The sequence below is a fragment of the Drosophila arizonae genome, chromosome 3 (genome assembly GCF_054131065.1).
Source record: "Drosophila arizonae isolate 15081-1271.41 chromosome 3, UAZ_ARI_1.0, whole genome shotgun sequence".
In the NCBI taxonomy this organism is placed as follows: Eukaryota; Metazoa; Arthropoda; class Insecta; order Diptera; family Drosophilidae; genus Drosophila; species Drosophila arizonae.
In genome coordinates this window covers 297,502-322,538 of record NC_142923.1, presented here as the reverse complement: position 1 = coordinate 322,538, position 25,037 = coordinate 297,502, and the positions used below count along the sequence as shown (strand labels likewise).

At 42.5% G+C, this 25,037-nt stretch overlaps 2 protein-coding genes and 1 long non-coding RNA gene across 18 annotated transcripts in view; 1 reads left to right on the top strand and 2 right to left on the bottom strand.

The window, feature by feature from the left end:
- Positions 1 to 9,225, bottom strand: part of tutl (immunoglobulin superfamily member turtle) — a 43,554-nt gene extending 34,329 nt beyond the window's left edge. For 11 of the 16 annotated variants that reach the window (XR_016269497.1, XM_089465803.1, XM_089465810.1 and 8 more), the window contains exons 1-2: positions 8,127 to 8,286; positions 5,703 to 6,273 (exon numbers count right to left, since the gene is read on the bottom strand). The gene's annotated coding sequence lies outside the window, so the exon portion shown is untranslated. Of the gene's footprint in view, positions 1 to 5,702; positions 6,274 to 6,802; positions 8,095 to 8,126; positions 8,287 to 8,790; positions 8,809 to 9,131 lie in introns of those variants that run through there. The other 5 variants (XM_089465807.1, XM_089465806.1, XM_089465805.1 and 2 more) reach the window with 5 other exon arrangements.
- LOC149269558 (uncharacterized) lies at positions 8,681 to 10,765 on the top strand. The gene is made up of 3 exons (XR_016269498.1): positions 8,681 to 9,038; positions 10,325 to 10,618; positions 10,676 to 10,765. It is a non-coding gene; the product is annotated as an uncharacterized LOC149269558 (long non-coding RNA).
- Positions 10,766 to 23,251: 12,486 nt separating this feature from the next.
- On the bottom strand, positions 23,252 to 24,735 carry LOC108609790 (uncharacterized). The gene is made up of 2 exons (XM_018001538.2): positions 24,074 to 24,735; positions 23,252 to 24,016 (listed from the first exon to the last, which is right to left on the bottom strand). The coding sequence occupies exons 1-2, from the start codon at positions 24,592 to 24,594 to the stop codon at positions 23,923 to 23,925; spliced, it is 615 nt and encodes a 204-aa protein (XP_017857027.1). The 5' UTR covers positions 24,595 to 24,735; the 3' UTR covers positions 23,252 to 23,922.
- Positions 24,736 to 25,037: the final 302 nt, after the last annotated feature.

The window sequence follows — 25,037 nt, the reverse complement described above, 5'->3', positions numbered from 1 at the left end:
CTGCCTATTGGCGTGTGCATAAATAGTCCTAGTTGAGCGGTGCAGGAAATTGTATGGGCTTTGTGAAGGAGCTCTGTCAGTCTGTCGGTCTGTCCGTCTGTCCGTCTGTCTGAAGGCAAAAGTTCTAGACACTCGCACAATGGGGATATGTGTATCCTCATCAAGTCCAATAGCTTAGTTGCTGCTCATTTATATTATTTACAATAAATTTGTGTTCTCATTTAGTTTTCACTTTTATCGCAGCCATTCAAAGGCTATTACGAAGCAGGTTTCCATTGAGGAGAATTGCCTCTTTGTTCGTCTGTCGGTATCGCTGCGATGTGCGACCAGAGATTCCATAATGAATTGTTTAATTTCGTTAGTATCTCGTTTCTCTACTGTCATTATGTAACTCTGTCTGCCGCCGATGACCGAACGCATCATCAATGACAGTGCACAAAGCATTTCTCAATTTCTTATTTCACATGATTTTCACTTAAAAGATTTACAGTTTTTTCTTTGCAGCAATTAGTTTTTATAGGATTTCGCGAGCTGGACAAAGTTTCGTTAATAATTATTTTATACTTAGCCATTTTCCCCAGATTATAAAAAAGTGCAAAATTATTTCAGAAATCGGACGAGGAGCAGGCAGGATAAAGGATACGAAGCAAAAGACGCAAAAGCAAAAGGACGAACAATCGCCCTCGAAGGCAGAAGAGAAAAGTTTTATGTTTCACTCTTAATTGCGGCATTTCGATTAAGAAAAATTAATAATGAAACTTTTGTTATTATTTGCGCTGCAAAGATGAGCGACAAGCAAGCAGACGAGCAAGAATTATATAAAAGCAATGGCAAAGGGACGTCGCTGCCGACGTCGACGGCGACGAAGTCAACCTTTGCCATTGCGAGTTCTCCTTACAAGCATAAAGTCAATTTCTCAAAACTTTATTATTTTAATGCCGAGGATACTAAAAGGCTGACCCACAAAGCCTTCCCAGCAGCAACTCAATGTATATTTTCATATACATATATATATTATATATATACATATATATATTATATATATCATATAAACTTATCAGCAGCGTTCATTTATTCATTATCATCTCTTTCAGCTTATATTGCCTTGACATCATCATCTTCATCTTAATCATCTCCATATTGGTCTCTATAAAGTCAACTAAATTCCAGTCTAAATAGAGAAGGGAATATACGCTAAAGTAGTATCCATATTCTGTCAACAGATGGACAGAAAAATCATCTATTATTACGTAGGCCATTCTACAGCCTCTTCGTAGCGAGTGTCTAAAACTCCGTATACCCTAATTACCCATTTTCCACTTCGAGCTGTAATAATATAAATACGCACACACAGGGGCCTAACGACCATCCGCACACCTTCCTCAGCAAACGTGTACGACAATCAGCTGCGCTGTTTTGGTAGTTAAGAAAACGCTGATAGTTAAGCTCTCCACTGAAGTGCAGAGAATTCCGGAACGAGACACAGGCAAAAAGTTTTGGCACTCGACTCGACTCGACTCGAAGCGATGTCGTCGTCCTGCCCATTGGCCCCGTCGGCGTCCCTTTTGACAGGCACGTCTTTTGGCCGCTGCATTAAATGAAATGCTGCGAGCAGAAGAAAAGCAAATCATGACTGAAGTGTAAAACTTTTCCCATTATGCAAAAATGAATTTCCATGCCTTAAAGTGGAAGCCCGGGGCTGGAATGCAGATTAAATTCTATACAAAAACAATTTTGTATCGCATCGAATTAGTTTACAGAACATAAAATTTAAAATACTAATCATAATTCTGAGCTTCACTGTACAAAAGTGAAAATCTATAATTTCCCTGAAAATATTGCGAAAGTCTAAAAATAGACTCGTCAGATATTTATTTTCATCTCAATTTTGTATAGCTCCATCCACAGACACGTAAATATATATATACGAGCTGTCGATGAGTACATTGAACTGTATGTACAGTGTTACTTCGGCACTGTGTCCCTTTAAAGCGGAGCCTTATGCTGCCGCGTCTTGCCGATAGCCAGAACTAATAAAAAGGGTTCGTGCTGGAAGAAGTTGTGACAACTTTTTCGGTGTCCAAATTGATTCTCAAGTATTGGCCCACAGGCTGGAGAAATCGTTCTGATTGCGCTTTAATAGCGCCTAATGGCCGGCGACAAATGTGGCAAATTACTTTAATAGGTACTACGAAATAATGAACCCCGAGCACACTTTACAGCAGCAGCTCCCAAGCAGAGCTGGCCGAGCGCAAGCCTCCGCAGTCCGCAGTCCGGTTGGAAGGGCTGGACCTAAAATAGCTTTCGGCACTCGCCACGAGACGCCCTAAGGGGGCAGCTCGGAGGGTCTAATGCAGGGAATATCGAGTGCAAATTATGGTGAGTTTTGCGAAATTGGAATGCCATTGTGGCTAAAAGGGTATATATTTAATGGCCACGAAGTGCTGCCTTCTTTAATGTGAACATTTGTTTTCTTTAATTTCCTTGCTCACTCTTGTTCTTCTCTTCCCCGTCTAATTGTTTTATTTTTAATTGTTGTGGCACAAAGTATTCTACTGCATTCTACTTTCAGTTTGTGGTTTCCACACACACAAAAAGGACTGCAAAAGCTTTTTATCCCATTTCGGCTCCAAACTTTTGCAGTAGCGAAACAAAAGGAGCCCACATAGCTACATAGCTGCAAAAAGTATACAAAGTTATGAAATTGAAGTGCCGACCTGCAAGTATTTCTCTCTTTATGTATATATGTATATATACATATGTATGTATGTATGTGTATATATACAGTTCTTTCTTTGCAGTACCACGAAGGTGAGCAGTGCAGACACTCTGGAGAAGGCCAACATAATGCAAACAATTTATAATTTTTATCTGCCCGGAGATATGGAAAACCACGGTATAAAGTTTTATTAAAATGTAAGTGGCGACCCTTGAAGTACATACATATATCTATGCATATACTCTTCAGCTCAGCATTTCCCAGTGGAGCCCACTTACTTGGTTTTTCTCTACTTTGGCATCCCACTCTATAAGGCTAAAGCGAATAGTTAAATGTAATTCAGAATTTTTTAGATATATTTTCAAGTTCCCGCATCGCACTGCATTTTCTATCTAAAAATAGCATAAGGACTTTTATTTTTACCCTAGTCCTGCTAGGACCCTTTTACTGCCACCCCGGACTTTTGTCATGCTGTAAAAACAGTCGAACTAGGTCAATTTTTATGCTTCACTGCCAATGGACTGAAAAAAAAAAAACAAACAATGCCCAACAGTTAGAGGTAGGTGTGTGTGTGAATGTGAGCCCGGGAAATTCAATAACACCTACATTGTATGCCCTCGCCTCACCTCTGTGTGGAAAGTGCGCAGATCTATGGCTGCCGCAGACTGATGCGACTTGCTGCAGCTCGAAACTTGGAGCTTGGGGCTTGATGCGAAAATCGCATTTTGCATTTTCAGTCTTTCCTGACGTCATAGAGTTGAAGCAGCTGCCATGTTAGTAGTACAGGAAATTCTGTGTATCTGTCGCTGGAGCTGGAGCTGGGAAAACAAGTTATCTCTTATACCAGGCGGCGCTCTTATACGAGTGCGGCCGATCCCCCTCCAGTATGACTTCTTCAAGTCGAGCCTACCCGATCGCTGCCGTGGTGAGTATCGCTATGCTGTAGAGCTTCTCGGGGTTTATGTTTTGTGCTCAGCATTCGCATCATTATGCGCGCCAGTTTTTGGGCGCCATCCAGAGCCATATAACTGCTTTTAAGCTGCACTAGTGTGTGAGAATGTGTGGGAATGTGTGCGTAAACAAACATCTCCAGCATTCAAGCTGAGTGAGCTTCATCGAACATCGAGAGAAAATTTAGGCAATACATAAATGTGCCTCATTATTACCTGAAGCAACGACTTTTTCAGTTTCTCAATCTCTCAGCTTTTCGATTTTTCATTTTTCGTTATACGTTTTTCGTATTGTATACAGCATTTCGGATTCGGTCTTCTATTCACATAATCGCATAGCAGCACGCCTAACTCTTAGTCTACTATGCTCCAAGTTCTCTCCAGTTGCTCAGTTCTCGCTCCGTGCTGCTCAGTTCTGCTCCATCTCCATCCCCCACTGCCAACTTCCTCCATTTCGCTCCCATTTGGTATCATGTTCAAACAGAAATTCCAATGAACTGCGGAACGACTGACCAGTCGCTGCCTCTACCTCTGTCCCAGCCCCTGCCCCTGCCCCTACCTCTGCCTCTGCCTCTGGCTAGCTGGTCACTCACTGATTCTCCTCTTATGTCTCAGCCCGCGAGTTATTTTCAGAAGCTCTCGTTTTTTTGTTTTGTGATGATATTTTCATTTCGCTGTTGCTCTATAGCCATTTTTTGTTTGGAATCTATTTTGTTTACACATTTTTCCGTCTGTGCGAGTTTGGCTTCCCGCCTGAGAAATTAATGTTTAGCAACGTCATACGTCTGCGAGTCTCTTGTATCGGCTCTTACAATTGCTTTTCATTTATAGCGAGAGATGTGAAGATTAGGCGATTAATCAATTAAGCAATTCGTAAAAATGTATGAAACAATTCTGGCTATATCGGAGCAAAAGTAATCTGCTGTGCTTTGGTCAACGCGCAGACAGTGTTGAAATGAAGATAAACGTAGCCATTTATCATTATTCACAATTTGTAACCATTGCCTTTAGCCTCGGTTTGCGAGACGTCCAGACACTCGGAGACACTCGGAGAAGACAGCTTCAAAGAATGGCCAATAATAACAAATGCCTGTGTTTATTTGTGTTTGTGTTTGTGTGCGTAATCAATGTTAAATTAAGACAGAGCGAAAGTCTAAACAAATGTTTGGCATTGGGGTTAAGTCAAGCAAAACGCAATTCTGTTTATGGAAATTGCAATTTCCTCCTTGCCTATCAATTGCAGCTGCCAGCAGCTACAAGCTCAAAACTGATACAGCTCAGATAGATATACATGCTTGTGGGCTTTACAATCTTCAATTACATTACCCGTCGGCTTCTTGCCATCGACAGTCAGAGAGACAGAGACAGATACAGAGCGAGAAAAAGAGAGAGCGAAAGAATGGAAAGTCGCAAGCAAAAGCCCAGCCCGGCCCAGACCAAAACCATAGAAGCAATCAAACTTGAACTACTCAGCCCAGGCCAGAAATAGTTTTACACACATTTTCCGATTGTTTTGTGGCTCTGTTTTTATGCCCTGTTGTGCATTGTCTGTCTTTTTCTGCCATGGCCAGCTTTGTAATTGAATTGTGACATTTACATACACTTTGCAATTGTAATTGAAAAATGCATAAATTGTAATTACATTCTCGCCTATTCTGTGCGCCGATAACAGCCTTCAATTTCCATGGAGAGGAGGTGTGATTCAATTAGATTCGTGTGTGCACAAACACTTCAGACACTGTAAGAGGAAGCTTCTTTGCCAGTAGGTATATTTCTATCCCTGGCTGATCCTATAAATTAGATGTATACCTGAATAGAATCAACATTCGACTAAGCTCTTAAGGCAATTGAAATTTTGTTAAATAATCGACACCACTTTCTCTATCGATTCTAATCGATATCAAACTAGAGTTACTTGAGCTTATCCACCAAATAACAGACGAACTCAGAGCATAGTCGGATATTCCCAATGGAAACCACTTCTATTTATGCTTATTATGAACTATTATAGGGGGAGACGGCTATTTACTCACCTCACTGTCGCAAGCATTATATAATGTGTTTAAGCCCAATCCAATCTAGTGCCTTGTTTTTCGCTGGGACTCTCCAAAACTGCCAAACAAAGTGGCTGTACCCAAAACCTTGTTGGGCTTCAGATGAAATGTCCAACAGCAACTCAGCAAAATTAAATGCTCAAGTAATAAAAAGCACTTTTTTGTTGTTGTTGTAGCTGTGGTTGTCGTTGTTTTTGTTGTTGCTGTTATCCGCGTTGGCTTTTAACGTAATACAAATCGGGTTTTATTAAGAAAAACTCCTTGTTGGGTTTCTGGTTCTGTTTTTATTAAAGGTTGTTGTTGTTGTTATTGCTGTTGTTGTTGTTTTCGTTTTTGTTGTTTTTGTTGTTTTTGTTGTTTCTGTTGTTTGTTGGGGAGCGCGTTTTACACTTTGTTTACAGGATAATCGCTTGATTTATGACACTTTCTTTTCATATACATTTACTTTTGTATGTGTGCGGATTTTGATGAAGGACCTCAGCAATGGCTGCGCTGCTGTGGCTGCTGCTGCCGACGGAAACGGTTCCGTTGAGTTTTACGTGGAGCTGGGCTACGGGCAACATTTCAAGGGTTGAGACCAAAAAAGAATACATAAGACGTAAAATAAACGCGAGGGCCAAGCATAAACATTCACATCCCACCAATACACTAGCGGGACGTCGACTTTTATGCACGACAACTTAAATCAATACGGCGTAAAATAAAAAAATTATGTTCGATTTTGATGTTGTAATCGCATATGGTCAAAGGAAGTTGTTTGCTGTAAAATCCCGATTGGATGGCCACTTTTCGACTTTTTTTCACGCCCTTTTTGCTAGCACTAGATTCACACACACAGACACGCACTCACATACATATGCAGTATAGAATTTGGTTTGCCAAGCACGTGACTCATTTGGCATCAGGACACGCTGTCCGAGAATTTGTCCTGAAACGCATTATATAATTATCACACAGTGTAATGTATTGTTGGAGCCTTCACGAACTGCTTCCGCAACTTTTACAATTTGTCCACCTGCCTGCCGTTCGCCGTTCGCCGTTCGCCTGCTGCTTTGTTTTACTTTAGTTTTTCGCCTAACCTTTTTTCCCAAAAAGTTGCAGAGCCACTAGCCAGAAGCCCGTAGCCAGAAGCGAGGCACAGCTGTAAGATGCCAGCACTCAGTTGCCAATTTAAAGGCAATGCCTGGCACGTCGAACAGCCAGCTCCATATTTCTGTTTCGGCTTCAGTTTGGCTCTGCGACTCGCCTCTCTCTCTCTCTCTCTCTCGCTCTATTGGAAATTCGCTCTGCCGACTGCACAGCTTGGCTGAGCACCAGCTTTCCAGGCATAAGAACTCTGCTCCCAACAGCGTTTTCGTAACAGACCATAAAACCAAGCAAGTGTTTGGCCAATATTTTTGGTAGCTGAGTTTAGTGTTAGTTGTAGAACCTTAAGCTCGGATTAGCGCTCTGCTTCTTCCAAATGAGCTATTATGGGCTTTGCTCGCCTAGTAAGAGTAAGAATAAACAAAGCATAAAACAAATTCTCTACGATGAATTGACTTAACAGCTGACATTGACTTGAAATGGTCTTGTTAGCGCATAGCGTCCGCTTAAAATAGCGGGAAATATTCACTTGCGCAACTTTAGCAAACATCCTGCACGACAACTACCCTGCATTTGCCATTTTCCTCTCCTCATCGCGCCCATCGCAGCCAGAACTTAGCACACAGCTGCGTTCCAGCCAGCGCTCGAGCGAGCTATTGGCGACGCCGACCTACTCTTTCTCTCGCTCTTCTGCTCTCCGCGTGATCCTTTGGGTTGCAGTCGAAAACTGGAATTTTTCTTGCACCTCCGCTCTGACTCTGACTCTGACTCTGTCTCTTACTCTTGCTCCGACTCTGACTCTGGTGATTTTCTCTAGCACGACAGCCGCTGGTTTTTCTTTTTGTAACCTGTGCATCCGCGCGGGTGTGGTCCTCTGGCAGTGAGCGTGAAAATCATGAACTTCGTGGCTGTTACAAAACTGAGAATCACTCCCTGCTTTTCCTTCACGCTTGCGAGTATTTCGTGTTTTCAATATTGATGTGGCTCCATACACAATATTATTTCTTCAGCACAGTCCGCACATAATTGTCGCACCACCCCTTAGAATGATTTGGGGTGTTTGGCCTATCCGCTCGCTTGTACAATTTATTTTGTTTAATTTTATTTTTTGTTGTTTGTTGTTAATTTTCCATATAATTTTCATCTTTACACACACATATACATACACAGATGTGCGCACACAAGCGAGGCAGCAGGCACAGGCACATACACAGGCACACACCCCACACACACACACACACACACACACACACACACACACTGACACTGCCACTAACACAGTCACAGGCACAGAAACCAGACACAAACAGCACTTACAACTTCACTGAGAACTGAACGTTGTGTTTCACAGTCCGCGTTCACGTACGCCGTAGCAGCACAACAATTGAGTACTAAATCTGCGCCGAGCTCAGCGTCAGGAATAAAGCAGTAGCGCTGCCCGATGATTGCAGCCACCACAACTTCCGGAGAGCAACCTCTGCTGAGAGCACGAACCGAGAGAGCGAGCCAGTGCGCGAGAGAGAGTGAGAGAGAGAGAGCGGGAACCTGCGCGAAAATGCCTAGCAGACGACTCACACTAGCACTCGCATTGGCTCTGGCTCTGACTCTGGCTGGCTGACTCTTATACCCGCACTGCGATGCCGACGCTTGGTTCGGCAGGCGAGCGCGCGAGCTCACCTTTGCTACGCTCGTTGGCTAACCTGTCCAGTCGGGTCGAGTCGTTGGGTGTGTGTGCACGTGCGCATGTATGCGTGCGTATGTGTGTCAGCCACTCGATAACCCTTTAGCATAGCCCTTCTGCTGCGACAGCTGTCGACTGCGAGTGCGACTCAGGTCTCTAGATCTCGCCTCCATTGAATAATTATCTCAAGTTTGCCAGTTCGCCGTTGCTTGGCCTCAGTAGCGGACTGCTAGCCCTTTGCTTTGACCCAAAAACCAGTTTTAGTTTCGTTCTGCACCAGCCAACTCGTTTCCCACTCACCGCCACCAATTGAAGTTTTGTTTTCAACTTCGAGCCGCTGCGTAGGCCCGCACAAATGTCGACAGTTGGCCACTGATCTGGAAATGTGTGAAAACACCAAACTCGATCAAACCAACAACAACAAGAACAACAACCGCAACGACCAAGACGAAGTACTGTAAACACTCAACTTGTTTGCCAGCCGCCTCTACAATGTCGCACTATTACACCGTTCAGCACATCTCCTCCATTGGCAACGCTCGCGTTTGGTAAATGGTTTTTTAATTAGTGCCGGACAGGTTTGCTGAGCCCAGCTTCGTTTGCCTCTGAGAAGGCACTTGGCCGGCTGGCGCGTCTGCTACCTGCTGTCCGAATGGCATCCTGCGTCTTCACACAGAATTAGAAGTGTTGCCATTGCCAAGCATTGGCCTCAGCGCAATTGTAACTTGTCATCGAGTTCTCACGGTGGCTGCCTCAAACTGACCTACGATGTAATATTTCAATTAGCCTGGCCTGCGAGGCGCTAACTCGCTGGCCAGCTGCTAGAGCTGCGAAAAACCCTGTTTTATTTCGCTGTCAGTTATTTCCCTTGCAGTTCAGTGAGAGAACTTTGCAGGACCGCTGGAATGCGAGACTTGACGTCTGCGCTCTCTAACGGTCTCTCTCTTCCACTCTCTCTCTCTCCCTTTCTCTCTCTGGCTGTCTGTTTGCCACGCTCTACTAAAAAAGCGTGCACCTAATATAGCCGTCGAGCAATTTAGGGTAACCTAGCCAGCCATCCAACCCGAACCCCAACCATAGCCCCAACCCCAGCCCCAACCATCTGCCATCAGGCATCCGCCATCAGCCGTTGGCCAAAATGATTCGTTTTCGCTGAATTTCATTTGGCTCACATGTAGCCGGAGACTTGGCCCGCTCACCAAAGGTAGAGCCGAGACGAACTTATTTATGCTAGATTCAGGCGAATATATATCGTAGGTTGGCCTGAGCAGCCTGATTTATGCATTATATTAGCGTTGATTTTAGCTGCAATAAATCTGCAAATTTCGGCGACGTTACGTGCCATAAACCTATGCATGCTAAAAATAATTTACTTTTGCCCCAAGTACTCGCCTGCCTTGTGTACCTGTGCCTGTGCCTGTACCTGTACCTGTGCCTGGTCAATATCCACAGATTAATTGCCCCGTACTTCATTGGCTCTTCGTTAGCTATTTATGAGCTATTCAGAGACTAATCAAATCGACTCGAGATACGGCAGCATGCATCAATGCCAAGTAACACTCATAAATTCCACTTGCATGAAGCTGATTTGTCTGTGGAATCACTTAAATGAAAATTAAAGTGATTTCGTCTTCCATGCTCCGATACTCGAGAGCTGTTGGCATAGTTAGTAATTAGCTTGTTATGCTCGCTCGCCAACTGCAGTAGAGTGTATTGGATTTGCGCAAGCCCCAACCTGCAGAAAGGATAAATTTCAAAGTTAGATCTATGCTGACATGGTCCACAGATACACATAGATACAATAATTGATTTTGTCTGTTCATTTACTCTCTAGACCGTTCACGAGTATTGTGCAGTCGGGTGGGACCGTCCACGACACTTCTACTCGTCCTTTTAATTGGACACGGCAACGAAGCTTACAACTGGCAATGGCAATGAGTAATTAATAGGAAACCAAACACCCACTCTATTCCATTCCCTCCGACTCATCTCCGATTCTTGCAGACAGATAAAAGTTAAAGCTGTCATCGAACGGCGCATTGGCAAGCGGACAGGTGGGGAAGCACTTGTGTATCCCATCCGCACACATACGCACACAGCTGAATGTGAGGAATTGTCCAACCGTTTTGTAAGCGAAGTCTAGGGCTAGACAGTCGCAGCATTAAATAATATTCATAATTTGCAGGACCTATGTCGCTGCACACAGACATAAAAATTAAGGTGTTCATGTGACCATAAAAACAATAAAATATTTAACACAAATTTTAACTTAATGCTCCGGCCATAAAAATGTATGAGTGAAAAAAATATGGCTGCCTACTGTGCGGCATCGTTAAAAGCAAGCTGGCTATTACAAAGGAGGTGTATAGCAGGCTCAGAAGGCAGCGTAGGAGGCGGAGCAGGCCAAAGGAACAGGAGGTGCCGGAGCAGCAGAAAGAGGCAAGTTCTTGCTGCCAATGCTGCCTCATTAAACCAAAAATTACACAAAGGATAACGCGCAGCTTGACGGCGGCGACCGTGGCTACAAAGTGCTTTATTTTTTCCTTTTTTTTTTTTTTTTTTTTTTTTTTTGGGCCAAGTGTATGTGTTGTTCTCACTTCTAACCCCGCATGCCGTATCCCTCACGCCTTATCCCTTAGCCATTACCATTTGGAGTTGACCTACTAGTGCTGCCTCTCACCCATCGAGACCTCCAAGGAGACAACATAAGGCCCCAAAATATATAAAATAAAATCTGATTTTCTGAAAAAAAAAGGAGGAAAAAAGAATCATTGTGTGAAAAACGAAAACTAAATTAATAATAATAACAACAATAATAATTATAATAACATTTATAAAATAATAAAGGTTTAAATATGAGAGAAAAGGGGAAAAAGCTAAATTTATCGTGAAAAAGGTAAACTCTCAGCACTGGCTCGCTTTGTTTTTGGGCATTTTGGCCCCGCTAACTTTTAGGTTACGGATAGGCATACAAATAAAAAATTATCGCTCAAGTCCAGGACACGGCGTGGCGCAGGGACTACTGCATAGCCATTATATTTTATTTTTACATTTTTCGTCACGTTTGATGCCGGCCAGCCAGCATCGTTATGTATATAATACGTACGTATATATATTTATACATACATATATATATATTTTTTGTTGGTTTTTTATTTGCTCAGCTCCTGTGTACAGATGCTGGCAGCACATCCCCCCACCTACACCTTGTCGCCAGCTTTGGGAACCTGCATCGTCATTGTCTTTTGACGCTGCGAGCGTTTCGTCTCGGTTTCTGTGTGTGTGCTTGGGTGTGAGTGTAGGTGTGCGCGTTTTACTTCCTGTTTCATCTCTGGCTGCTTCCTGCTTATTTCTTATGTGTATTTTTACTGACGCTGATTTTTATTTCTTTCCAGGATGTGATATTTCATTCAGTTCGGCTTACAGCTAAACATAATAACTAAACGTTGCTTCGCAGGCATCGCGCTCATCCCTCTCCTCCTCTTCCCTCTGCCGGGCAGAAATCTTGAAAATGTTTTTTTGAGCTATACCCCATTCACATTTATTGACTGTTGAGGTTGCTCAGAATACGAACGGATTCGATTCTAAATTCATTAAATATATAAACTATACATTTACAAAATTCAACTTAAAGCTCCTTCAATCGAATGTTGTGAAAACTTTTTTCTACACCTGATCATAGTAAACGAATGTCTTTTAAAGTATGTTTCGAAACTCTGAGTGCCATGGGCGACATGAAAATTGTTGCATTTACTGTAGCGAGGGGGTGTGCGGGTGTGCGTGTGGGTCTGAGTGTGCGTGTGAGCACAGAGTTATATGTACGTGATATTTTGCCAGTACACATAATTTGTATTCCCGCCTGCAGCAACAATTTCGCATGCACTGAGCCAAAAACCAGGTTGCCAATTGAAAAAATGTCTAACTGAAGTATTCTGTCTATTGAAAAATCAGCTCAATCTGTTTCTGGCTGGAATATTTTTATTTTTTAGAGTTCATGCCAAGGAACTTTAACAAATTGCCTTACTCTCAATATTACTGTCAAAGAGCAAAACAAAACTGTTCTGTAAATCCATAAACGATATTGTATTTTCCTACTTTGCAAGGTATTTTGTTTTACGAGAAATTCTTGAAAATCTCATTTAAGTTATAATTTAAGTGCATTTAAATGAATGTGGCAATTTTTAATTATTAAACTTTATTTTTATGCATAATTGAGTTTTATTGTCTGCTCCGAATTCAAAGCTCTTTTCCAATATTTGTGTGGTACCAATGTACCAAGTACCAATACAATATTGACATTTTTTAACTCGTCAATACCTCTATATAGACAATATAGATAAATGCATGGGCCATATATTCTACATTATAATGATTATTCTGCTAGAGATCCCACTTAATAGAATCACTCAATGTTCGGCTTGGCTTTTATCGCTCGCCCATATTTGATGTGATTTCATATAAATACATTTTATGCTTCAGTTATACATATGTATTTATTTATGCGGACCAGCCAAGCGCATAAACTAAAACAATAAGCGAGTGCTTATAACTCTTCTCTCAAATTCTGAAAATATATTATTTTCACTTTAAGCATTGCGGAATATATCTTTGCGAAACAAATGTGGCATTACAGACTGCGTAATACCTGCTCATGGTTCATATAACTCACCTACAGATTTCCAATTATAATTTGGCAATCAAATTAATTAATTAATTAGGATATTAGTTTTTCTCTCAGAGCAAAGCAGAGTGAGCAGAGACAGTGCACAAAACCAAAACAGTCTCTTCGCTCTGAGCGCGAGCACAAAAAGTGAGCATGCCACAGCGCAGTGTGTGATAAATGCTTTTGAGCATTTTTATGTCCCGCGGCGAAGAGCGCGTCCTGGCAGACGACAGCAATAACAGCTGTGGCTGCGGGTCCTGTCGCCTTTGTGTGTGATATTTTCTAATTGTTTGCTATATGTGGCTGTGGGCGTGGCCATGTGGGCGCGGAAAGACGAATGAATGGTTAGTTCAAATTTAACTGTGGCTGTTGTCGTCGCTCTCCCATATGCATCGTGGTCGCATGGAACATGGCTGCAGACTGGCCCAGAGTGTTAAACATAGTTTAATGTTTGCATTGAAATGGAACAACGAAAACATGACATAAAAGCTGCCAGTCAACTGGCATAAAAGTGGAATAGCAACAGCCATAGCTATGGCTATAAATGCCCCAAGTGTTTTAGTATTTTATTTTACTGTTTCGTGCAATGGGGCAATGTCTTCCTCCTCAGTGTTCTTGATCCCTGCTACTCCACTTACAAATTGAGAGATGTTTCACTCGGGGTGCTCTGCTTGCTGTTGACACAGTTTTTATTCTGCTTTAACAGATTTAGTGCAACTGCCGCAAATCTTTTCAGGTAATGAAGGGCTGCTCCATGGGGCATCTCTGCCTGCATAAAACTAGAATGAGGTCAAGCGAATTTATGTTCCAATTATTTTACTCGAAAAACAATTTCGTAAAGTGTTTCGCTCTATCAGCTGTTCCTTTTCGGGTCTCACTTGCCGCGCTTTGCTGAGATTATCCGATTTTAAGTGATTTACATCGCACGATATTTAAGTTCATTAAGGTTTAATATCGTAAATACTTTCAATATAATCAAATTACATTTTCTAGTTGTGTCTCTTCTAATTCCACGACCTAGAATAACTTAGCTTGGAAATATCAATGCAATATATGGGCCCTTATATTAAATGTGACCTAGAGGATTATCCATACTAATGACTCCATAAATAGAGTAACTCTAATTGTTGATAAAAACGACTTCAGTGGGATTTTGTCTATATTTGTGGTTAGCAATAAATTTGTATAGGTTTGGTCAACAGTTGCGCCTGAAAACTTTGCTCGGTGCACATTTGCTTTGTACATTTGAATGTGCAAGTGTGTGTGAGCTTGCGCATGTGTGCGGCTATTTTACGAGTTAAACAAGTATTTGAGTATTGATTTATGGGCTCCAGTGTGTCAGACTTTGCGCAAAAAATAACCGAATGCGGCCACACAAATCATTTCGCAGCGAAAGCCACAAGATGATAGCCTAAACGAAGCAGGAATAGGGCCATAAGGACATCGAACGCATGCAAATGCCTCCAGAAATAAATTTAAACATAACAGGATCGGAAATAAATGCACCACTTAAAGCAGTAGAAGGAGATGACTACTAATCCGCAAAAGAACGACAGTCATGACTTTTGGTCTTTGACAATGCCAACACACTTTATATATATAAATGACCATCCGAAGCGTCATAAACGGTTGATGGAGCCACACCCATAAGGTTAGGAGTACGCTCACACAGCCATCTACATAAATCCGCATATATATACAGTCGGTTACGTAAATGAAGTGCCATATAATGAGCCGCCCAGCCTGGCAGCTGACCGCTGGGCTCTGCAGTTGGCAGACTCGATATAAATCATGCAGCATTAACAGCTGCTTGGCAAACATCAAATGCGAGTTAAGTTTTCCGCACCGCAGTTTCTGTCGGGTGCACTCGACCGTATGCCGGAAACGGATATAAAGAGATCTACAGAATGCTGGTGCCAACGAAACAATTGCGAGTGGGACGATGGATGCTCATTTCTCGTTTCTCTTCTTCTTCTTCTTTTTCTTCTGCAGCAGCAGTCATTTTCCTTTTAGTCGAGGAGCAATGGCCATAAAACAAATCGCTTCAGAATTGCATTTTAAATATTTCACGACAGACTTTTTCACTCTTTTTCCTATGCCCCAGCATCGTCAAATTCTTCCCTATGCATTAGCTTAAACTCTAGGAAACTACATAGGTAAAGCCCGTCATTCGCACATACCTAAGCAGACCTCTTCAGGGCCACCTGGGTAAGCAATATTTGATTAGCAGCAGTTCGTACATTTCCGAGTGGCCATTTGTAAATGTGGGTGTGTAACTGAAAAGGTCATATGGCTTTCGTTTTCAGGAGGCAGGGAGGCAGGGAGGCAGTGACGATCCAAGGCTTGTCCAAGGCCAGACAAGGCGATCAAAGTCTGTCCAATGTCAGTCTAACATTTGGAGAGTTCTAGTTCTCATAAGGAATTAACTTTCTTCAAATCATCCCTAACTTCTTCGAGGACAACTAATATAACGATACTCCTATTTCTTGGCCTATTTAGAATACAGGGTATATTTAAGTCGGGCGGTCGTGACTTGAGCACTCTTTCTTGTTCTCTCTCTCTCTCTCTCTCTATCTCTCTCTCTCTGTCTCTCTGTGTCTGTCTCTGTCTCTGTCTATTTCCCCACCTTAGCTGACTTGTTTATATCTCTAGCCATTTTGTGAAAATGCAGTCATAGGGAAAATTGCTTCCTTTGCCGTGCCTTTGTGCTGTTCAATTTCCGTATCTGTGACCGGTTGAAGTCATTTTGTGTTTTACAATCTGCATACTTATGCGTTTTGCTGATTTAGGTTTAGCACTCGGCGCGTGTGTGTAGCACACTTTCACATTTAATTTCTCTTCTCAATCAAGTGAAGTGTCGAAAACTAATTAATTTTACGCTTATCAAAATGACTACGACTCGTAGCTGCATCCTCCCAGACGGCTTATTTGGAAAAACCCTGCATATACTGAAGTATTACATCAGCTCGAGTGTCTCCTAGTCAAAGAATATATAGACATTTGAGGATGAAGCAAAGGCTAAACTATGCCATATGCACTGAAGCCCATTGCACATTGAATACAAGGGAAACCGAGGCAGTCGACTTTAGTGTTCACTGGGCTTGTGGGTTGTGTTAGGGTAGAGTATGCCTCAATAAAAACCCAAGTATTTTAAATGACGCTGTCAAACAGACCAAAGCAAACTCGCAATCTGAAATCGTGGTGGAGTGAGCAGAGAGCAAGAACTGAATGGAGAATAAAGAACTATGCAAAAAATCAATATTCCAAATGGCCAGCCATTGCGAAGTAAGTTTAAGGCCCTCTCAGCCCAATACTCAGCATGGAAGCAACTGAATGTAGGTCTTTGTTTACCTCTTTTTTGCGTTGGCTTGTTAACTGTATGCACAACAAGAGCGTTTGGGCCCATTTAATAAGTAATGATGTTTGTTGTCTGTGGCTTCGGGTGGGAGGCGATCAGAGTGCAATTCAAGCATATTAATATGATTTTTCTATTTATTCAAATCCACTCCATCTCCTGTCGACGGCTGGCAAGTGTGTATGACAATTTATTTGATTAGGGCATATCAATACAGCAATACGGCCCTTCCCTCCATACTTTCCAACCCAACTCAAAGAGTTTACTTTTGCGGTTTCTGTGGCCACCCGGTCCACCTCTCGCTTGGTGTACTCGAAATTTAATGGGTGATTGGATTTAATCTACTAACATACTTTATTGTGGTCGTTTATACATCAAACGACCTTTTTTTTTTTAAACGTTGATTTCTGGACAAGGTTGACTGTCTAACCTTTTATTTTTTCTCCCAAATATTATGTATTGAATTATGCATCGGGGCGTTCATACAGGCAAGATTGGTTCTTAAAATTAGGTTAGGCTTTGCGCTTGTTATCCGCTTAATAAATATGTCCAACGGAATCAAACAGCCTCTCAATTTGATTCAAGATGATTCAAGAGACTTAAATCTCGAGGATTCTGATGTCCAATTACGAAATGAATTAACCACACAAAAGGCAACACTTTCAGCAAGAAGCCGGTGGGAAAGACATTAAATATCTGCGCAAGTTAGCTACAAACACATAAATTTTCCACCGGCCAGACAAAGGTTTTTTTTAGTGGGGAATATACCTGTGGGCAAAAAGAGGAATTTGCAAAGCATAGACAGCCATAGACTGAAGTGGTCTGTAACATCTATATGAATCACAGTACTTTGATGTTAATTTGAAATAAAATGACTGTTTACGGTAATGAGTTGGCATTGGCGAAGGTAAAGATGTTTTACCTGGAAAAAAAATTCCAAATAAATTAAGTGAAAATTTAAAACAACAATAAAATGTATATATATTTAAAAATCTCTGAATGCAAAAGAGGCGGGAGAAGAGACTGCCAAGTGAACAGCCCACAAAAGTATGCTAAGCTTGTCTTGTTGTCGTACATAAGACTTATTTTAAAGAATAAAATGCTTTCTGCAAAAGTTATTTTTGGCCTAAACTATATTGCTTTTGTGGGAAAAATAAAATTGAATTGAATAAAATCATTTAAAAAGAAAAAGAATTGTCAGATTTGCTCGACTCCACACTCATAAATAAAATACAATGAATAAACCGAGCACACTTTAAATAGTAAAAGGATAAACAAAGAGCCAGGTGAAAACCCCATAAAGTGTAGCAAGCTAATTTCGGGTATGTACTCTGGATTTTGTACACTGTTTCGACTGAATGGCACAGCTCGAGGAATATATCTTGTTTATAATGCACTTTCCGATTGCACGACGCCCGTCCATCAATCTCTGTCGAGGGGTCTGCAGTGTGTGCAAAGCGACGACAAAGTCCTCAATGATATTTTTGCTTTCAGCTGCTGCAGTGGCTGCTTAAAAATGATTTCGTGCCGTGCGTCAGGCGTCAAGTGTCAACAGAGCTTGCTTCGAGACTGCCGCGATGGCGCGTATAGAGAGCTGCTGACAAATTGCAGAGCAGCTGCACTTAAATACATATTCATCACCAGGCAATAGCATTAAATTAGAAATAGCCGCCAGACTCGAGCTTGTTTTCAATTCCCAGCAAAATGCCTTAGAATGGAATAAAAATGTTTGCGGTCCAGATAAGCGCGCTTAACCGAACAGCAACAGTAGCAACATCAAAGACATTCGAGAGATGCGAGCTGCGAGGGAGATGGCGAATTTCAAGGAACTTGAAAATAGCTACATTAAAGGCGCAAATCAAAGAGAAATGAAAACGAAGAAACCTTAACTTTTAATTTAATTTGAAGCGCTTTCTAGCCGAATAAAAGCATCACCATTTCGCAAGTTTTCAATTGTGTTAGAGTTGCTGCTGCTGCTGCTGTTGTGGCTGCTGCTGCTGGTGCTGGTGCAAACTCATGTCGTGATAATGATGATCTGCTCCAATTTCATTTATTGGTTGCCACAATTTAATACAAATAATTCCATTATGGGCCAAGCAGCAAGGAACCAGTCAAGTGTCCACGCTTAGATACCAGACGGAAGCAGGCAACAGCGCCCACACACAAAGCCGAAAAGGGGCGAGAACTTAATAGAATTGAAATAGTATACAGTATACAGCCAGAAAGTATAATAAAAGCAAAGGGACACTAGCCAACAATGATATCAACAAAGTTGCATGCGGTCAGCTGGCCTGAGCTGAGCTTAACAAAGTCCCACTAACAACAACTACAACAGCAGCAAATCAGAAAACCTTAATATTAAAGGGGAAGTGTAGATACCGGCTCAAAGTGCCAAGAACTTACTTAAAAATAATAAAATGAGCAGACAAAGCTGAAATATTGCGCTCACAGATATTGCTATTGCACCTGCCTATTAACTCAATTTGAAAGTACTTAGCCCGGTGGTGCTTTCGAGAGGGGGGCTTGAGCTGCAGCTGCTCAGCAAATACTTTGATTTACTTTTCAAGCACTTCGAAACACTCTGCTTATGCTTACATATACTACAAAACAGTGCAACACCGAGAGGATATTTATTTCTAAATTTTATTCGCTTTGCAGCTATTTTGGCAAAGGCTCTATAAGCTCAGATAACTTGAGGCTGAGAGCTTAAATAAAAGTTAAACTAGTTTTTAAAATAGTTACGGCTAGCTCACCTCATTCACTTAAAGCATGAAGGAGACGGACATAAATGATGCAGTACATACATATACATATACCATACATTCGATATACCTTTTTTGCCCATTTTCAGTGAGTTCCAGGCATAATTATTGACAGAAAATCACAGACATTAACTTTTGCTTCGTGTGTAAACTTTTGGCATCGTGTGGCAGTGACTGAACGTAGGTCATCAGTGGGATTATAATCCCTTGTTTTTGGCAACGCTGTCGTGGCTCGCCTTGACTGGCAATAACAGTCACAAGTCCTACGTGCTCCTGACACCAGGCAGACTGCAGACCATAAGTATGTGCTGCATGCAGGCATTCTTGTGGCAGTGAAAGTATTGGGAGGGCATTTTTGGCAAGGCTGCAGCATACGAAAATTTGCAATCGCGAGCAGCGACCACAGCTGAAGTAAAAGGGAGCTGCAACCGAATTTCCGTTGCCAGAAAAATATAAGCACTTTGTGCTTGCCAGAGTATGCTGCTGGCTCGTCAATTGTGTGATTCAGGGCAACTGAAAAACGAGCTGTCTGACTTTCTGACAGTCCGACAGTCGGACGAACAGACGAGTAGACGGGCAGACGGGCAGACGGGCGGACGAGTCGACGGGAAAGCGCTTTCCTTGTTAATGAATGCGTCCTGACCTGTTCTCCCATTAGCCCCGCTTTTGTTTCCATATATGTCTGAATATTTTCCAGCAGCAGCAGAGGATAACGAAAAAAGGGTGAGCTTTCACAATAAATATTACAAACAACTCGTTTAAATTTTAAATTTTACTACCTACAGCAACAGCAACGACGACGGAGGGCGCTTGGCACAGTGTCAAGCATTTGGTATGGCTCCGGTACAGGTTCAGGTATGGGTAAGGGTGCGATACAGCTGCGGGTGCGGGTATGGGTACGGGCTGCCGGGGCCGTTGATGTTTCGGGTGGCTTTTAACTTTATTAAAATAAATGAAAACGAGCTAAGCTTGTCTGCGGCTCTGTTGCGGAGCTGAGCTGCGACTGTGATCCAAACGAAGAGCCAAAGCACACGCGCACATATGCATAGATTTTACAGGCAAGAAAGGACTTTCACATTTGGTGGTGCACCTCAGCAATATGTGTTTTCTTCAATTTAAAATTTTATTTATTAATGCTTAGCCAATACGCGAGAAGTCGATAAGCCAGATGGCAAAGTATCAGCTTTCAGCTACACGGCAAACAAAAGTATGTATGCGTAAGTCAATGGCCGAGATAAACCCGCCCATAGTCGTGGGCAATCTGAAGTAAAGCCCGAACATAGAACACTCCTTGGAAATCCAGTTACAGTCCGTTCGTTCCGTCAGCCAGTTAAGTCAGTCAGGAGCAAGTAGGCAAAGGAAAGGACGAAACCTAAAAGCATGTCGATATTAGGCAAGATAAATTGAAAATGAATTGCCAAATAGAGTGAGTCGGGTTTGCCGGAAGAAGAGGAGAGGAGGAGCATAGGAGCAGAGGAGTAGTGGAGTAGTGGGCCATTTCAAGGGAGTTCCAGCAAAAACGGTGTTCGGTCGAAATACGCAAGCAAGGTGTGGAGGGAGGCAGTAGAGACAACGTAGCATAGCATTCGGCAACGCAAGGGCCACGTCAATGGCATTAAGTCAGTCGCAGTGAAGGCATCAAGAGAATTGAATGAAGCGGAAACGGAAACCAGCTAATGAATAAGGCACAACGAACCAAATGAACGCCACAGTCTTGATGCCTTGCCGACTTATCCTGTCCTGTCCTGGCCTGTCCTGTCCCGTTCCGCTCCGTCCCGCCCCGTTCCGTGTCGTCCATGAGGGCCCCAAAAACCAAAGTTAAACTGCACAGTTCAGTGGCTCGGTAAGGTTTACGCGGCTTTGACCACGCTTTGACTAACTAACGACCTTCACAGTTTATAAACAATTGGATATATGTATGTAGGTATTTTAGCAGAGCCAACAATGTGAATAACTTCGATTATTGTAACAATGGCACAATCAAACTTTTCCTTAGCTCCGGCTAACTTATTGTGCGGCTCCGTATTTTTTCGATTCAATATACTTATATACTATTGCAGTAGTCAATAAATACAAACCTAAACGTAGACTGGGAACTTTAATCTTTCACTACAAGTTGTTTTAAAAGGCAAACAACGTGAGAGCGAAAAATGACGGCTGCGGAGTGCCGAGGCAGCTTCCGATCAAATGCACAAACTAAACAAATGTTCAAGCAAACAATCAACATCCCAACCAGAGAAGTAGAGCGGGAGTAGGTGATGGCCACGGATACTGGGGGCCCGGAGACTTGCGTGCCATTGACGTTGATGGTACTGCTGCAGGGGAACGTCTAAAACGCACGCTTCCCAAAGTGTCGATAACAATTTACACTTGAGACGATATCTCAATATTGTCGCACGTCAAAAACAGCATCGATGGCAGCCGACAAACCACGGCGCACTACCCCGGGGCTCGGGTGCGGACGGATCAGCTTCTGCTGGCAGCAGGACAATGCTGACCATGATGAGCCATCCTGAAACCGAATGCTGCTGATAGAACTGATGCGATTACCGCCTCCGCCGCTGCGATGTCTCAGTATTGTTTTGTTTATTTAACTGGTACCGAAAACAACGGAAGAGCCAAAAAACTGACACCGTTTCAAGTGGTAGTCAAATGATTGCCACCCCGTGCGTGTAAACAAAAGTCCACAGTAAACAAGTCAAATGACAGCTACAAAAATCTGAAATCATCTGAAGTGTCAATCATAAGTGTTTCCCCTATAGATAATAATCAACAGGCAAGGAAGTTGAGCAGAGACAACAACTCGATAGTTACGAGCTCCGATTACCGAAAGGTCTAAACAAATGCAATTCCGTTTATATGTAAATATTCATTAGTCTAACTAGACTAATGTAGTTAATGTCTATAACAGATAAACTTTCAGAATTATTTAGTGCCAGTTGAGTGACAATTGTATAATGATGACTATGTAACTAATCTTGGTTTAAACTATCGCTAGGATACCAGTCCCCTTTAATAAGTATCATCGAGATTATGATTAATAGGAGGTCATGCAGTCCTGATTAGATCCCGCAGAGACTTGCTGTTCCCTCATATACCCAAGTACATCAACGTTCTTGTAAATATTTATAAGTGGAAAGCAAAAAACAGAATGGAAAGGTAAGTGGGCTCGCAGAAATAAGCTATAAATATTAAGCCGCGTTCTGGCAAGGGCCAGTCGGGCATCCAACAGCTTCCGACTGGCTAGAGCCTGCGCTAAGCACTCTTATGATTAGCCACTTTAATATTTACCTAGCCATCCTTGCTGATGGTAATTGCAGGCACTCCTGATTCGAGCGATTAACTTGCGGGCGGTGCGACCGCAGTGCCTGGGACAGCGTGAAATTCGCATCAAATGAGTATCTAGGAAATCATTCGACAAAGGATGAGCCTCAGCCCGAAGCCCGTCTGGGCTGATATTCAAATTAGTGAACGGAAAATTTTGCCTGGGGGCACTTGGCATATTTGTCTGATGCTTAACCGAGTTGGCACACGCACTGCCAACACACCCAATCCAGATCGAGTGCCGATCTGTGCACTGTAGTTAGTGGCAGATATATTGGCATTGCGGAATCGCTCAAGTGCGCTCTACAATGGCACTCGTTCAGACAATGTTAAATGCGCGCTCTTTGGCTCTGCCTGTCAACTCAGCTCAAGTGGCCCTGTCCCGCCCATTCCGACCTCTGTCCCACCTCTGTCATCCACCAAGGCCTCTCTCTCCCTCTGCTCGCCCTCTGCCTCTCTGACTATACCAAAGCAGAGCAAGTGCACTTGTCACAATCATTGACATCAATTCGTCGCAGCTGGCTTTTTAGCTGGCGCACGGTTGGGGTCACAGCCCCAGCGAGGGGAAAGGGCGACGTACCCTAAATGTTTTGGCATAATATGAAGCCCATTAAAGCTGACCAACCTGGGCTAGGCAGCAAATATAACAGCAAATCATTCTCACTTCTCACTAAATAGGGTAGTTTGATTTATTTCAAAATGCATATGATAGACACAACGGTAGTAATTAGCTGGGTAATCAGCCACCTTGATCTATCCATATCCATTTCTCTTTTCGTCCATCGATTGTGTTCGTTTTTAAGAGCCAGTCTCAAACCTCGGTACATCGACTGCTCCAGATTATACATTAATATGGACATAATGCGTGCTCCCCTATTTGCGTGCTCCGTCGTTTCTCCATAAAATCGAAAACACCGTTAGATTATTTTTTCGGTTTTAGCTTCAAGGACCCTTCGTCGAGTACCGTCGTAGTCTTATTTTATAATTTGTTTTTTTTTTTATTATTATTATTATTTTCTTTTAATGCCGATGGCTAATTTTGAAGATTGAAGATTTATGCATAACGTCAATTGTCATTTACCATCTATGCATTTATCGCATTTGTTGTCCATTGCCACATGCACTTGCACTTGAATATATGAATACATATATATGTATGTATATAGGCATGTATATACATAGGAATATATGCGCATATACATTGCATATGTTCGGACATTTATAACAAGATAATCTAGAGGCCGTGGTATGCATTTCAATAATGTCTGGCAAGTTTATAGTATAGTTGTGTTCGTAAACATAGTCAGTGTCCGTCCTTCACCCAGTTGCTACGTGGTGTGAATCCTCAGGGTGTTGTAATTGAATTTACTTTTGTATGTGGGTGGCGCTTGAAATTCAGGCCTTGGTGTGGGGCCACGTGTGCTGTAGGAGAATCGTTATTTAACAGATCCAACTGTGGTCTGAAACTAAAACACTAACCAAGCACTGTGAAACTCGCAAAGATTTCTATTGTCCGCCTCTCCAATGCTCTGCGGGGTCTTCGTTCCATAGGATTTTAGCATCAGACGGATTTGGTTCTTCATGGCACGAGGACATTGGTTGTTTCTGCTACACAGTTCAAAAATCCCAGCCAGTTGTTGCGAGAACAGATTCTCCAAAGCCTTCTCCGGACTGGGCGTCCGTGAGTGCTGCGGATTAACGTATGACATGATCCGCGACACAGTGCGCTCGTAATCAAGGGGCAGGCCAGTCAATCGATCGGCGCGGAACAACCGAGGCACTCTGTCCTTTGATTTGGGCTTGGTCACAACGATTGTCTTACGCCAGACGCGATGCTCAACGCGTCGAAATTGGCCATTGCCTGAGTTCCTGTAGTTCTGCTTCAAGATGCGCTGCTGCTGGCGCAGCACTTTGGCATTGTTGGGTTTGGGCGCTGAATTTATGCTTCCAGACATTGGCCTTTGTTTTCGTTGGTTTCCAATGGCTTTTGTAAGAGACATACTCAAAATAAAACAATTTAAATACTTCGAATTTTGCCTATTCCAAAATATTTATATATTTTTTTGTTTAATTTTTTTAGTTTTTTTTGTTTGGTTTAGTTGGAATTTCAGACTGAATCAAAATTGAATGCGAGGTTCCCTAGATCAACTCCAAAAGCAAAGCCTCCTCACACATACAAACCTCATTGCTCCAGCCACAAAGAATCGATGAAGAGCAGTTTCGGATAGGAAGAGGCTCGATTGTTGTAATTATTTAACTTGTACTCAGATGAAAATAAATACACACACACGCACACACATGTAAGTGGGCAGACACAACAAGTTGCAGGCTGCTGCGGCTGGCCACAGGCAACTTAACTTTTGAAACAATGTCAAATACAATAAACGCTTGCTCTGCATGTTATTGCAAATGACACCAACACAAGCGAACAGCCTCCACGCAG